Source organism: Glarea lozoyensis (genome assembly GCF_000409485.1).
Source record: "Glarea lozoyensis ATCC 20868 chromosome Unknown GLAREA4, whole genome shotgun sequence".
Lineage (NCBI taxonomy): Eukaryota > Fungi > Ascomycota > Leotiomycetes > Helotiales > Helotiaceae > Glarea > Glarea lozoyensis.
Window position 1 is genome coordinate 1,697,029 of NW_007360999.1, and position 15,342 is coordinate 1,712,370.

Here is a 15,342-nt window from a genome sequence, read left to right on the forward strand (position 1 = left end):
TATCGAACAGGAATATCCGTGATCTATTGCTAGCTGGCGCCAGCCTATCAAAGGCAAGTAGAAATAGCACGAGCCAGAACACGGTATACACTGTCTTGATAGGAAACTCGGCCGACGTAAATAATAGCGGGAAGAGCGAAACATGCCCCGCCACAGCTACAGGTCGAAATGCGCCCAAATATCGTCGGTCTCTCAGGGCGATTAAACTAAACGGAATGATGACCAGCAGAATAGCTTTCTCGTGAACATGCCATCCAAACAAAAATGATGCATATCCACACAATGTCACCGCGCCGATGAAGGTATCCCATGTGGGGTCGAAAAAGAGCTTAATCAGAGGGATGATCTGGAACAACAAAGTCAAGACGAAAGTTGTTCTAGCAGTAATCTCGGGCAAGACCGCAAAAGAAGTGTCTCCCACAAGACCACGTGTGACGCTATTTACGGCGTCCTGGTTTACCGCTAAACCAAGTCTAGGGCCAACTACAACATATTAGTGCTGAAGCTTCTAGATAAGGTGTTAACAAACCATAGATTAAAACTCGATCTGTGAATGAGTAAATGGCCCATATATTTGGAGCCCAATATGCGTGGCAGAGCCCTCTAGAAAACGGAAACAATCTACTCAGCAGCTGTGGGATTTGACCCCAATATGCAAACGGCCCAAACGCCGCACCGAAAATTGCAATGATCCCTGTCCCAAGCTTGAAAACATTACCAAATCGTATATGAAAGATAGATTTTTGCCCCAGACAATATGCTCGCAGCAAAAATACGAAATATGCCGGTGCAAGGTAGAGGTAAATATGCTTCAAACAGAGAAGAATAGCGAAAACAAGGCCACTCGCTAGGGTGGTTGACTTCTTCCTCGCCAGTACCAAGGACAGTATGAGGAGACCATACATGAAACCATTGTATTGGAAATGGATGTGGTCGATAATGAGCAATCCAGGTGAAAGTAAAAGAGAAAGGGCCGCAACTTGAGCGGGGCGCTTTTGGTTTGGCGGGGCAGACTTGACGAAGCTGGAAGAGGTCAGATATAATCCGGCAAACATAAAGACAACTACGTACAGGTGAAGCGCATATACCAGCACCAGCTCGGTAATTATGACACTTGTACGTTGGAAATATATTGTCTGCCAGCTATCGTATTCGAGGTTGAACACCTTTACCATTTCTGGGTCTACCAGGTTCGCGAATTGGGAAAGAATCCATTCGAATGCGGCGAAGAAAGGAGGATAATCGAGCGTCCATTCGGACGTCTTTTCGAAGTACCATTCCTGGATTGGAAGAGTGTTGGTGATCGCAAGCCAATTCCTGTGGACCTCGAAGTCGGTGGATTTACTACTTATGGTCAGTTTTGTCCAGATGCGATTGATGAAAGTTCTTACTATGCTGGAAACAGTAGCACTTTGAACGCGGTGGCTACAACCGCACATTGTCCTATCGATGGGTAAAGTTCCGACATTTCAAACCCATCTCTAATCCTCAAGATTGCGCTGGTTGGTACTTTTGTCACTGATGTTTTCTAAAAACAGATGTTCGAGAAAACACCCGCGTCGCGCTAGGTGTCTGGGGTTACGAGCCCACCCCATTGGCCAAGAGCTGAGCTCCATTGAGCAACTCCAACCTCTCAGTCAAACATGGATGCAGCTTTCATGCCAACAGAAATCGCCGTGAAGCATTTCGTTTACCATAAATTTACCTTTGATTTTGGACCTTCCGTTACCAGCTTGGGCAGACCGATTCGTAATTTTTTAATAGGGGCTGTGGCTATTTACTGCGTTACGGATATTGTGAAGTCGGTGCTTCAATCTGTCCTCAAGAGAGGAAGGACAGGGTCGGAGGATTAATAGCACCAGAATAGCCCTTGATCCTAACGCCAGCGTGTCTCTCGCGGCATACATGTGCTCTGGCAGCTGGTGTTTTTCTTTTCGATCTCTTCATTGAATTGAAGCATTGATCTTTGCGAACATGGTTTTCTCGTTTGCACCTTTTTCAGCATTATCAGTTGTTTCGACATTACTACTTTCTTCGGCGCAAGCCACTTATCTCAGGAATGAGTTGAGTTTTGGTCAGGACGGCCAGTAAGTTACCATCCTCAGATGTTTATCCTCAAGTTTGATGCTAACTATACCAAGCATATCGCCAAATGGCCATTCAGTACCTAAATTCCATATCAGCGGAAAGCCAGATCCTCCTCAGATACTCTCGAACAAATTAGTCCTCACCCCACCTGCACCAGGAAACCAGAGAGGCGCTGTATGGGCAGAAGAGCCTTTGCTACATAGTCAATGGACGGTAGACGTGGATTTTCGAGCAACAGGTCCGGAACGAGGTGGTGGAAACTTCAACATATGGTATGCCAAAAGCGGGCAGAACGAGATTGGCTCAGCCGGCATATACACGGTGGGGAAGTTTGATGGATTGGCGCTGGTGATAGACCAATACGCAGGATCTGTAGGTTTTCTTCTGCGCCAATTGATGGAAATTGGCTAATTGACTGGTAGGGTGGATTTGTGAGAGGATTCTTGAACGACGGAAGCACAGATTACAAATCGCATCACAGCGTTGACAGTCTCGCATTTGGACACTGCGAATACTCCTACCGAAATTTAGGAAGGCCATCGCGGATTACTCTACGACACACCTCGGAGTCGTTCAAGGTTACTGTCGACGGAAGACCATGCTTTGAATCCCCCAAAGTCAAACTTCCTCTTGGAAACTTCTTTGGGCTGTCCGCCGCCTCAGCAGAGAACCCAGACTCGTTCGAAGTCTTCAAATTCGTTACAACAACCGATCAGCATTCAGCAGATTCTGCTGCGCAAAACCCAATACACGATACAGGATATGCAGCAGCCGACTCGCAACCACGAGGCAAACCCGCCCAGCAGCAAAATAGCGGCAATATCCCATCCTACTCAGAAGGCGACGACGTACCCGCCTCCAAATTCCATAGCAGCGCCGAACAATTCGCCGACCTCCACAACCGCCTCCAAAGCATGATGAAGCACATCGGCCACATCAGCCAACAACTAATCGAAGAACGCAACGAAGCACTCAAACGACAAGACCTCCTCCTCGCCAAGCTCCAAAGCATCGAAGCCTCCATCAAGATCCAAGAAGGCACACCCAACATCATGAAAGACGTCCAAAGCGACGTCCGCGCCACCAAAGCCGATCTCCACGAAGCTCTAAATATGCATGCCGCGGGTATCAAGGGCGTAGTGCAGAATACGCATCATACTGTCATTGGAGAGATGGCAAAGTCTGGGGTTGGACTGGGCTCGTTTGTGTTGGTGGTTGTGGCGGGTCAGGTTGTGGTTGTGGGCGCGTACGTGTTGTATAAAAGGAGAAAGGCGAATGGACCGAAGAAGTATTTGTAGGAGATGTACTATAGGGTTTGTGGATAGTGAGCGTAGGGCGCTTTTCGCGCGATTTTGGGTTTCAAATTGAATGCATTATGAGTTTAGTACTTAGCTTTTATCTGTTGTAATCGCAGTGATTTACTTGCTCCCGGGATAGCAGCTTGTTGATGGGCAGTCTTACAAGTTGTACTTGTTACTGACGTCTGTGAGAAACGTAACATGCTCACCCGCGGAAAGGATAAATAGAGAAACCTCTAAAATCATTACACGACTAACTAAGACTCTACCCCAGAGCCCTTTCATCCCATCCTAACCCATGCAGTCCAAAAACCACTCCCAAAACTCCATCTCATGAGAATATATACACATCTCCAAACCCAACACTTGCTATCATACAATCATCAACCTTCAACCTCTCCCTTCTCCCTACGAGTATCATCAAACCCCACCAATTAAATATAACTAACCTTCCCACCCATCCGCACCGTCCCGCCCACCTTCCCCCACGCAATCGCAATCGCCCTCTTCACACGCTCCCGAACCTCTTTCCGACTGCTCACAACCAAGATCCCAATAATAAACGCGAGCATCTGCAGTAAAAACATCGGACGGGTTTTAAAACCGCCTGCCATATTCTCGAGTAGTAACGTGCGGATATTGGATAGGATGTTAGAAACCCGTGTTACCAGGGTTGGAGGCGGGAGTTTGCGGTTTGTAGGTGATGAAGTATTCGTCGGTTTCCGTACTGAGCTTGATTTCCCATTTGATCTTGACGTGCTCGGTCGGTCTTCAACGCCGTAATCGACTTCACTTCCCTCCCTCTTCACCCGCGCTTCCTCCTCACGTTTCCGTTCCCTCGCTTCATTCTCCGCCCGTCTCCGTCTAGCGTCTTCGATATCCTTCTTCAGCTGTTCCTCCTGATACCTTTTCTCCTCTTTCTCACGCCTTACCGCTTCATGCTGTTCATCCTGCAAACTTTGCAAGGCCTGCAAGAAAGCTTCGCGCCGTTCTTCGTCGAGCACCGAGGAGATGGATATGAATTCGCGGGCGTAGTCCCATTCGTTGTTGCGCAAGAGGACGTGGAGGGTGTACAGTTCGAGGATTTTGACGCGGGCGTTGAGGTCGCGGGGCGTGTCGGTGCCAGAGGCGTGGGCGTTGCGTTTGTGTGGGCTGATGCTGCGGGTGTGGTTTTGGAGTTGTGTGGAGATGTCGAGGTTGGGGGTTGTGGAGGCTGCTAGGTAGGTTTCGAGGCGGGTTTGATTGATTTTTTGAGAGCGCGCGTGGGCGAGGAGGAGGGTTGCTCTGTTATAGTTAGTTCAGGCTTTCGGATTTGAGGGAATTGGCATACAAATTGATCACTACATCAGAATCAACATCTCCTTCGACCCCGCCGTACCCATTCTGCACCACCTCCTCCCACACCTCCCCGTCTCGCACTTTGGTGACCAGTGCTCTCCAGTCTGAACTTCCAAATGCCTGTTTCCCTTCGTCTGGATCTAGTTCCACTATAGCATTCAAGATTGTGAGGTATAAACTCCAGACTTTTATCCTCGTCGTCCGGCTAGCTTTGGACACAGGCGCTGGTCCTTTCTCTGCGTTGGTCTCCTCCGATTCGGGTGGGGTTATGACTGGGAGTATAGTTGACAGCGATTCTGGTAGTCTTCGCGTCAAGAATAGTGTGGAGGATTGGCGATATATCTTTGATATCTGGGACGACGAATGCCGTGAGGAAGCAGACGATGCCGACAGAGAAGAGATTGACGAAGAGATCAGTTGGGATGATGACAAAGTTTCTCTTGTGGGACTCAGAGTTGTCGCAACAGAAGTATTCGAAGCCATAATTGCCCGTCCTTCCAGTTGTCGCGTTGAGAAGTGAAAGTAGCAATGGCGCGAAACGCAAGCCTAGGAATGTTGTTCGCGATGCCCGTGCAATAATATTGTTGTGACCTAACCTCGGCATTTCGTTGATGGTCGATTGAAAATCTCCCCACCTTTAATTGGCTCCCAGAAATAAAGCAGAGCCCCTGCTTCTTGCATTAGGGTGGTGCATAATAAATATGCACAACACAATAGAACGACCTGGATCACTGGACGCCATGGGAATACAAACATTCTCTTTGACAGCTAAACAAGGATAACGCTCATTGAGCATAGTACTTCTGGGCACACTCGATCTCTCCTGCCTCCTCAGGGTGAAGTTCTTCCACGCCTCTCTATTTCTTTGTTATTTCAACCGGTTATTTGTTTGTTTGTAAAACGAGGACCACCGCATCATTCTTTCTTCCTTCAAATCTTTCGAGGGTTGTCGCAACAAGTTCCATTAGCCGGGTCAAGCTCTTCCTGTTGAAAAGAAACTGGTTCTGATTCATTCTCGATATTCACTAGCTATTTGAACAACTTTACGATCCTTTGCCACCATCTCCCTAGACTACTTTTTCACTCTCGCCAAATCAACTAGCCGTGCTATTGTCCGCATCATTATCTCTACGATCCTGTATGTCCATATCGAGGTTCATCTCTAAGCTACACCTTAACAGTTGGTTTGCTTTATCAAGACCTAAAAATCATCCATCACCACTTCACTTCGCCACCATGGAAGTGGATAACTCTCAATACAAGCGACAACTGTTATCGATCTTAAAGCATATTGCAAATGCCACTTTCGTAACTTTCGATCTGGAGATGAGTGGGATCTCTACCCGTCGTCAATATGGGACAGGAGATAGATCTCAAAAGGTTGATAAACCAACTTTGCAAGAAATCTACGAGGAAATGAAGGACGCCGCCTCCACATATCAGGTAGTTCAATTTGGCATCACATGTATCGAGGAAGACAGGGAGAAAGGTTTGTGCTTTTATGTTATTGAAATCCAATTATTCTAATATATCACGTTGCAGAATTCTATCTAGCTCGGCCCTACAACTTCTATCTGAGTCCACTCCAGGCTGCTGGTGTTGACATTCGACTTGAGCGCGACTTCACCTTCTCCAGTAGTGCATGCGAGTTTTTACTCAAAAATGACTTTAATTTTGGCACATTATTTAAAAGTGGTGTTCCATATCTATCAAGAACGGAAGAAGACGTGCACCGAGAAGAGTATCAAGCAAGGACCAGCCGAACTTCTACGATTCCGGATCTTATTATTCCTGCAAGCGATACAACGAATCTGACCTTCTATCGAAAGGCCAGAAGTACCATATCCGAGTGGATCAACAGCTCCAAGGTGAGCATACTTTCTCAGCAGAACATCTCAGATGTCGATACTAACATGCCGTCAGCCAGAATTTGATTTTGTGAACGTCGGAAGTGTATTGGATCCCACTAGCGGATACCAACGTAGGCTTATTTATCAACTTATTCGTAGCGAGTTTCCAGGCCTGCGCGCTTTCCCAAGAGGTGGAAAGGAGTTTATGCAGGTTGTCAAGGTGGATGTAAAAAGAGAGGCAGAGGTAAGTTTCTCATGGATCTCTCTAAGATTCCGACGCGTTTGTTTTGTGATGCTACTCATTGCTTTACTTGTGGTGTTCTATGTCTGGCGCCTGTGCTAAAAAGTGCTGTAGTTTCAGAAGAGAAAAGACGAGTCATTCGAAGCTGGCCTTGCAAAGCAAATTGGTGAGTCTCAGTCATTTTGATGGTCTCATTTACATCCTTGTCTTAAACCTTCGTTTCGCTTCCAGGCCGTTTTGACCATTTCATCACTTGCTGGAGGCGACTAGCCAGTAGGAGAAAGCATATCACTCTGTGTTTTAAGATTGGGGGCGTTCAAGTGTACCATACCTGTTAAGGATTGACACTCTTGTTTATCTCGATTGAGATTTCAACACTGTCCTTCGTTTATTGACTTGAAGTGATGTACTGAATTTGATTTTTTTTTAGGTCTGCGCTGGATTTTTGAGGCTTTATCCGGTGGCAACCTTGATGGAATCAATCCACGATGGTTTTACGTCGAAGGCAAAGATGGTGATGAAACGAAGCCGGAGAACCAACTCGACGCAATTGTCAAGGATGTTGAAAAGGTCAAGCTTGCACTGTTGAAAAAGCAACATATCATTGTTGGGCACAACCTTTTCACCGACCTCGGTTTTCTTTATAATACCTTCGTCGGCATCTTACCCGAGAAGGTATCTCACTTTCAGGAGGAAATCCACGAATTGTTCCCGAGGGTCTTTGATACCAAGTATATTGCTACTCACGGCCGGGAAGGAATGGGGTCAAGTTCTGCACTAGCACAGCTTCTAGAGCCTTTCAAATCCATCCATGAACCGCTTGTTGTACTCCATGAGAAGCACACTTCGTACGGGTCAGGAAAGGATCATGAAGCTGGGTTTGATAGTAAGTTCCGTCTTTTCACTCCAACGCATCTAATTAACAAAACCAGGTTGGATGACGGCAGAGCTTTTCGTCAAGCTAACGTCAACGCTGTTCGAGGAAAGACGATTGGGGCTGCTAGATGCAAACATTGAAAATAGCGATCTAGACTCATCCTGCGACGATGATGTGGGAGGGGTTACGCTGAACGTACCCGATACCGATGGGGGTTTCTTCTCCGATTCCGAGTCTGGCGAAGGAAATGTTCCAGCAGCTTGGCACGCGGTGCAATTGAATCGATTTTCCGTCCTCGCGGATGGGGGCGGGGAGGATAAAATAGCAGAGACGACAACTACAGTGAAGCCCTCACCATTCATGCCGCCAATAAAGAGTAGTTTCTGGGATGTTTACGTCAATAAACTGCGCGTGAATGCTGCCGAGGGAGGAATATGCCATTTGGCGACTGACGAATAGTTTGCCAGGATTGTGGCTTGGTCTTCTGCGAGAAATATCATCACCACATCACAAAGGCGAAGAAGGATAGAACTCATGAAATGGCGTATGGGCGTCACCCGGGGACTCAAGAGGGTGTTACGGGCTTCCTTGAACCAACATATTAATTTAGTAGGCAGCGACTTCAGTAAATCCGTTATGGATAATGACTTGGCTAGCCAACCTGTTAACAAGCAACTTATGTGTACTTGTCACGCAATCTATTTACTTCTTTTATTCTGGGACCGTCATGGTACAAGGCAAAAAGTTTGTTGCGGTTCGGTATTCGAATGTATCCCAGTGTCCACAGGTATCGTGAATGAGGAGTTCTCAGCACTTGCGGATTCTTAGAATCGTTCCCGACCATAATTAACACTGTAACCACCGGGGTAGCCTATTACTTCAGCTCTACTCGAATCTTATAAACATCATGAACCGTAGATTCGCCATTATTTGATACAGACTTTTCGGGGCGTGTACATCAAGTCGTGAAGTCGTGACATCGTTGTTGGATTGCCACGTGGGCCCCAGTCCCGAAAGTCGAACTTCCACTCCTCTAGGATTTAAATTGGGTACGCTGGCGAATATGCTCTCGAATATAAGAACCAACTGCAATTTCAACACTCGTGGCCTTCCGAAGGACCTTCCTTAATCCTCCTTTTCGGGAGGTCATCTCTATGAGACCATGCTTCTGCAGAATTCCTATTGCATTGGGTAGGTCGCTATGATTGGCTATTTCTTGGTTTGATCACGTGCGTCATTTTCCGGGCCTCGGGCATCTCACCGTCGTTCTGGCGCACCCGTCGTTTTGTTCGCAGCTTCATCTTTCACTCAACACCAAAGCTCCGTATGAATAATCATTCACTTTCTTTCTGCCTTTGTTGCGCAATTCTTTCCGAGTCTCGAGTGAATGTTCAGTCACACCAGTACATCATCCTATTGTCAAGTGGTTCCCCGTCAAAGATAACCAACTCAATGGATTTATTACACCACCAACTGCAGCGTCCCTCGACATGTTAATCAAGCGATAAACATGATCTTTGTAGGGAGCAGTCTTATACAAATCGAGAAATGCTTCAGGAGGAAATGCGCCATCTGATATCGTCGCTCGACTCAAATGGGGCTTGAAACGCAGCGCGTGCTATCTCTTGTTACGTTTGTCCTTCCTTCCAATCCAGAATGATGAACTTTTGCCGAGACAGCCCCCAAGCCGCATTCCTACGAAGTGCATCTCAATTTGTGCTTGATATTTATAAATGGACAAGAGTCCCTTTGTTTTGTCGATCATCTCCTTTCAATAGCTATCAATAGTCCTCGAGTGGGTTGACCCCCTTCTTATTGTCTTTGTTCCGCATTTATCACAATCAATCCACTCTTTCGTTATACCCGACCACCCCTATTGTTAATCTCCCTATTGACAATTCTACTTTTCTAATCGCATTTATATTTTATTTCAACCTCAAGCTTTCTTTTTTTTAACAGCAACACTCTTTCCAATAAACTTCAAACACTCTCTTTAAACCATTCCACAATCAAAAATGGTCGCCTCATTCAAACTTGTTTCAGTTCTGGCTCTGGCCATTTCCGCAGCTGCTGTACCGCTCGAAAAACGCTACGAGGGTCCCGGCATCATCCTTATCAACAAGGGCAGTGGACCTCAGAATCTCACTTTCTACAGAAATGCCTGGGATGGTGTAGGAACGGCAGGACCCAGATATGGCCTTGATCACGAACCAAACCCTCCAACACTTCAGCCAGGCGAGGAAAAATTTGTTCCCCTCGACATGGCATTCAAAGGTCGTGTCCAACGAGGCATTGACCAACCCGCCACTTGGGCCGAATTCCAAATCTCTGCCGATAACGCCAACCCTCCGCCTGGAAGTAAAGCAGTTCCTGACGGAAATGACAAAGCTGCCCATGGTGATATATCCGTTCAGCAGGGAAATGATGGTCCTGTAACGATAAAGAGCCGTACAACTGGAAAAGTAGGTGGTTTCACAGAAGATTACATCACTGGTGCTTGGGATTCAGCAATAGCGCGCAATGATGCCGGACTATGGGGTGTGAACAACAGCATCCGCTTGAAGGATGGAAAGACAGCGCTTTCCTCGACAATGGGAAATTGGGACATGAAGAAAAACAATGATACTGTCGACTGGTACATCAGCAAAGGTGCCGACAAGACGAAGTTCTATTTCCACAATGGCTTAAAAGGTCCAAGCGACAAGGGTGTTGATGATGTCTCGAGCGCGGACAACCAGCTTGAAGTCACTTTCTATTAAGCTGTTTGACAGGCGCTGGTGTTGATATTTGGACATCCTTTTGGTTTCAGGAAAATCGGTTAGATACCCAGGAGTTTACTGTCAGGAGTTTTTTCAGCAAGCGGTTTCTTCAATTCTAGGGAGTTTAGAGGGGGTTTCAAGGCGTCCGGATTCCTATACGTCGTTACGATCATTTGTTTTCCCCGGGGTTTTATCAAAGATGAGCTGGTCCTGGTTAGGTCTCTGATGACGACCAATTTCTTTCTCATGTTCTCTTCTACGAATATTTTTCATGTGTGTTTTACTAGATAGATAGACGATTCTTTACTTTTCAATGTACTCATTAAGACTTACCTTCTTGGAAATCTGCTTATCATATTGAGAACCATGATTAAAGTATTGCACATGTCTATTTTTAATGGCTCTCTTTACCTGGATTTCTCCATGTTTACCTGCGTTACCACAGCAGAAAATTCTCACACGTACACTGAAATCACCAAGCTCACAGAATAATTCACCGTTTCAATTGCTGACTTGGCGACAGGTACACTGCTCCTGGCTTGCGACGCTAAATGTCGTCCCTTTGCATCTCCCCAGAGTTGAAGTGGGGCGCTATGCAGCCCACATGGAATAATTTCTCCATGACTCGGAGCATTTTTACCGGTACACATGAGGGGTAGTATGGGGATCTCCATCTCAGTGGGATTTAATAGTGAGAATGGAATAATAGGTAGGGGGATATGTCATTGAGCGATCTTGAGGGCGGGGTTAAGCTTCTTGAGGTGGCTAATAGCTGGTAAGCGTCGTCGATTTGTTCATTGTATAAATGAGATATCCAGTAAAGTTTTGATTGAGGTTCTATTAACCTTTTCCCTGTCCGTTTCACTTCTTGGTCTCGACCTCTCGCGTAGTGTTGGAAGATGGTCTTCAAGATGGTCGACCTTAAGCGATTGAATTGTTTTGTCCTTCTCGCATCACTTCTCCCTCTCGCTAGCGCTCTATCAATCAACACAACTTCCCCAGCAGCAACCGTACTAAACGGTACTTACATAGGCAAAACGGTCCAAGAATGGCAACAAGACCAATTCCTCGGAATTCCCTACGCTCAACCACCAATTGGCTCACTTCGTTTCGCGTGGCCTCGATCGATCAATACTTCTTTCTCTGAGCCGCGAAATGCAACTCAATATGGCTATAGTTGTTACCAATACGGGACCACTTTCTCACTTTCTGAAGATTGTTTAACGCTTAATGTGATTCGGCCGGCTGGGACGAAGGAGAGTGATCGATTGCCCGTTCTGGTTTGGGTGTATGGTGGTGGTTTGACGGGAGGTAGTACTGCTGATCAGCAGTATAATGTGAGTGGGATTGCCAAAGTTGGACAGGATATCGGAAAACCTGTAATAGTTGGTAAGTCCAACTCCTCATCTTTTCGAGAACTACTTGACTAACCTTTAAGTCTCAATAAACTACCGTCTCGGCGTCTGGGGATTCCTCCCAACACCCCAAGTTCTAGCCGAAGGCTCTTCCAACGCCGGATTCCTCGACCAACGCCTTGCCTTCCGCTGGATAAAAGAAAACATCGCCTCCTTCGGCGGAAACCCCTCTCACATCACCATCTGGGGCGAATCAGCCGGCGCTCAATCCATCGGACTTCACCTCCACTCCTACGCCGGCCGCAACGACAACCTCTTCCATGCCGCCATCCTCGAATCCGGCGGTCCTGTTGGAGCCGCTCTTAACCCGCTCTCCTTTTACACCGCACCCGTTGAAAACCTAACACGCACCACAAACTGCTTCACCTCCACCGATCAACTCTCCTGTCTCCGGTCTCTATCCTCAGAAACCCTCTTCAAAGCCCAAGTAACCCAGATCTGGAACCCCATCGTCGACGGCGATTTCCTCACAGACTACCCCAGCAATCTCGCGGCTCAGGGGAAATTCATCAGAATTCCACTCATCAACGGCGCCAACACAGATGAAGGAACCTCTTTCGGCGTCACGGGAATGAATACGGAGAAAGATATATTCAACTCCCTCCTCACATTCCGCAAATCAGCAGCCTACGCCATCGGTCCCGCGTCCGCGCGTAAACTCCTTGAACTCTATCCTAATGAGGGCCCGCAGCCGCCTTATAACGTGCCCGAAACGACGGTGTTCCCGAAGAACGGGCTGCAATGGCGCAGGGATTGTGCGATTGCGGGGGATATTGTGATGATTGCGCAGAGGAGGAAGATGTGTGAGCAGTATACTCATGGGAGACAAAAGGTGTGGAGTTATCGCTTTGATACGCCGCTTTGGAACGCGGATGTGACTCATGGCGCGAGACATTTCGTGAATGTGGTTTTCAGTTTCCAAAACATCTCTGGAGCTTTAGGACCAATTCCGAAATTCGAATCGTATGGAAAGTTGAGTCGGGATATTGGACGTGCTTGTAAGTTACTTTTCCCCATGAATTGGTAAGGGGTTTGCTGATGGAGGATAGATATCTCGTTCGCGAATGATTATGATCCTAATACCTCGAGAGGCAATGAAAGTACGCTGCCGTTTTGGCCGAGATATGATCAAGGACCAACGAACATGGTGCTGAATAGTAATGGGAGTTTTGTGGAGAGTGATACGTGGAGGAAGGAGGGGATTGCGTATATTAATGGGATGGGGAGGGAATTGAATGCGTGAGTTGGTGGTTATGGGAGGGATAGTTGGTAACGCTTCTGAATTATTTGCTGTGGATCTGATTCTCTTCTACCATTTGGCATACATGTGCAATTCCTCTCCGTGACCTATATTTACATTCATTGCCCTACCACCAACAAGGAATTTTATACAAAGATTGTTCGTCTCCGAGAAAGGTCTTGCACGCGGCCAATATCGCAGACTCAACTCAATCCGTTCTTACTACCTCGCTTAATTAATCTCTAGGAGAACACATTGGCCAAAAGAATTCGTTCACTACGATTTGCTTATCCTGTAACGCTCCCACTGGAATATTTCGTTTACAACAGCCCAACCAACCAAACAGAGCTCTATCTTTGTAATTTTGACTTATTTTCGTTTTGTCAAAAACCCATGAATTTCATAAAATGTCAGATCAGTAAGAGTGGTCCTCGCTCTTAACTCTTTACGGTATTAGGAGATAAGGTATTCCGCTCTAGGGTCTCTCCGCATTAGTCTTGTTGGTATTGCGTAAAACATCCTTGGCCGATACTCAATTGGGTTTTTTGAAGCTTTTTATAGCGCTGTGATAGGCGTTTGGAGCTGAAGATCTACGACTGTGCCGTGCACGTTCTCTGATTCCTGGAGGGTCGTCGGCCGACGAGCCATTGATCTTTAGACTACCGATACAGGAAATAAATGGGTCTGGCAGGAAGAGGCACTGTCATTGCTCGTAATTGTGCGATCGCATGAGTGACAGCGCTTGGATGTACAGGTACTATTGGTATGGTACGAGGAGTGACTTTGTACTGGTTAATACTCCCCATCGTCGCTAAGCGAGTAAGTACAAAAGCTTCACTTATTTCTCGAAATATTGGAATAGACAAATCTCGAATATCCTCCTCTGTAACTTCCAAATGGACGCCCAACTCCAAGAATTCCAAAACCTGTTCGATAAACTCTCTGCTTCGAAAGATGAAGTCACCCGCAAGGCATTGCTGAATATATGTCGATCTCAAACCGGTCGGCTCGAAACACCATGGGAGACTGTATGGAGGATGATTATGGAGGTGGGTAGTTCCCTCATTCTCAAGAACATCGTATTAACGATACCAGCCCCATCAAAGCGCAGCCCTCCGAGCAGCTCTGGAAATGGGCTTAATCGATGCACTTGCTTCCAGCACCACCCCTCTTACAAGCACCCAACTGTCCGAAAAAACCAACTGTAACGAGAAATTGATAAGTCAGTCCTACACCCTCATATTGCAATACTCAAACCTAACACCCCCAGCGCGCATTCTCCGGCCCCTCGCAGTCCGCCACCTCGTAAAGGAAGCGAGTTTCGAAACATACACTTCTTCACCCGTCACCTCCTTCCTGTCACAACCCGGCGTCGCTGGCGGCTTTAAATTCATGTTCGACATCGCATCGAGATGCACACAGCAAATCCCATCTTTCTTAGCACAGGACAAATTCGCATCTCCCTCACCACAAGGCGTCTTCGAACACACGTTCTCAACCCCATTGCCGATGTTTCCATGGCTACAAGCGCATCCTAACCATATGAAGGATTTTGGGGACTTGATGATGGGACAGCAGATGGGGAGGGTGCCGTGGTTTGATGTTGCTGATGTAGACCAAGTACTATTTGAGTCGAAGGGTGGGGAGAAGAAAGATGAAGTGTTGCTTGTTGATGTTGGAGGTGGACGTGGGTATGATTTACAAGCTTTTAAAACGAGGTTCCCGGATGGGGATGGGAAGCTTGTTTTGCAGGATTTGCCGATGGTTGTGGAGGATATTCAGGACTTGGATGAGGCTGTCGTGAGACAGGTTCATGATTTTTTCACGCCGCAGCCTGTGAGAGGTGAGTTTTTCCAATCCCGTCTTTATGTCCTCTACTAACCTGTGTGTAATAGATGCAAAAGCCTACTATCTCCGCTACATCCTCCACGACTACTCAGACGAGAAGTGCCAGGAGATATTGAAGCATATCGTGGATGCCATGACGCCTGGGTACTCCAAGTTGCTGATCTTCGAGTGGGTTTTGCCTGACACTGAGTCTGCGTTGTTTCCAAGTTTGTTGGATATAAACATGATGGCTTTATTGGGTGGTATGGAGAGAACGCAGAGTCAATGGAAGGTGTTGTTGGAAGGGGCTGGTCTGGAAGTCAGGCGGTTTTGGGGCGAAGATAAGGAGGCTGAGAGTTTGATCGAGTGTGTTAGGAAGTAGTGGAAGTCGAGAGGACATAGATGATAT

General features: G+C 46.9%; 7 protein-coding genes across 7 annotated transcripts; 5 read left to right on the plus strand and 2 right to left on the minus strand.

The window, feature by feature from the left end:
- Positions 1-437: 437 nt before the first annotated feature.
- GLAREA_09920 (dolichyl pyrophosphate Glc1Man9GlcNAc2 alpha-1,3-glucosyltransferase) lies at positions 438-1,468 on the minus strand (the record flags this gene model as incomplete). Its single annotated transcript, XM_008086516.1, has 4 exons — positions 438-473; positions 777-1,023; positions 1,072-1,344; positions 1,392-1,468. The coding sequence occupies 4 exons, from the start codon at positions 1,466-1,468 to the stop codon at positions 438-440; spliced, it is 633 nt and encodes a 210-aa protein (XP_008084707.1).
- A 506-nt stretch (positions 1,469-1,974) lies between these two features.
- On the plus strand, positions 1,975-3,386 carry GLAREA_09921 (Concanavalin A-like lectins/glucanase; the record flags this gene model as incomplete). The annotated part of the gene is made up of 3 exons (XM_008086517.1): positions 1,975-2,087; positions 2,142-2,460; positions 2,511-3,386. 3 exons carry the CDS (start codon positions 1,975-1,977, stop codon positions 3,384-3,386), a joined length of 1,308 nt encoding a protein of 435 aa, XP_008084708.1.
- Positions 3,387-3,820: 434 nt separating this feature from the next.
- On the minus strand, positions 3,821-5,207 carry GLAREA_09922 (uncharacterized protein; the record flags this gene model as incomplete). The annotated part of the gene is made up of 2 exons (XM_008086518.1): positions 3,821-4,670; positions 4,717-5,207. 2 exons carry the CDS (start codon positions 5,205-5,207, stop codon positions 3,821-3,823), a joined length of 1,341 nt encoding a protein of 446 aa, XP_008084709.1.
- A 753-nt stretch (positions 5,208-5,960) lies between these two features.
- Positions 5,961-8,151, plus strand: GLAREA_09923 (Ribonuclease H-like protein; the record flags this gene model as incomplete). Its single annotated transcript, XM_008086519.1, has 6 exons — positions 5,961-6,213; positions 6,267-6,592; positions 6,648-6,818; positions 6,930-6,981; positions 7,246-7,701; positions 7,748-8,151. 6 exons carry the CDS (start codon positions 5,961-5,963, stop codon positions 8,149-8,151), a joined length of 1,662 nt encoding a protein of 553 aa, XP_008084710.1.
- A 1,556-nt stretch (positions 8,152-9,707) lies between these two features.
- Positions 9,708-10,451, plus strand: GLAREA_09924 (uncharacterized protein; the record flags this gene model as incomplete). The annotated part of the gene is made up of 1 exon (XM_008086520.1): positions 9,708-10,451. One exon carries the CDS (start codon positions 9,708-9,710, stop codon positions 10,449-10,451), a length of 744 nt encoding a protein of 247 aa, XP_008084711.1.
- A 911-nt stretch (positions 10,452-11,362) lies between these two features.
- On the plus strand, positions 11,363-13,109 carry GLAREA_09925 (alpha/beta-Hydrolase; the record flags this gene model as incomplete). Its single annotated transcript, XM_008086521.1, has 3 exons — positions 11,363-11,840; positions 11,890-12,864; positions 12,916-13,109. 3 exons carry the CDS (start codon positions 11,363-11,365, stop codon positions 13,107-13,109), a joined length of 1,647 nt encoding a protein of 548 aa, XP_008084712.1.
- Positions 13,110-14,002: 893 nt separating this feature from the next.
- GLAREA_09926 (S-adenosyl-L-methionine-dependent methyltransferase) lies at positions 14,003-15,315 on the plus strand (the record flags this gene model as incomplete). The annotated part of the gene is made up of 4 exons (XM_008086522.1): positions 14,003-14,155; positions 14,202-14,328; positions 14,377-14,949; positions 15,002-15,315. The coding sequence occupies 4 exons, from the start codon at positions 14,003-14,005 to the stop codon at positions 15,313-15,315; spliced, it is 1,167 nt and encodes a 388-aa protein (XP_008084713.1).
- Positions 15,316-15,342: the final 27 nt, after the last annotated feature.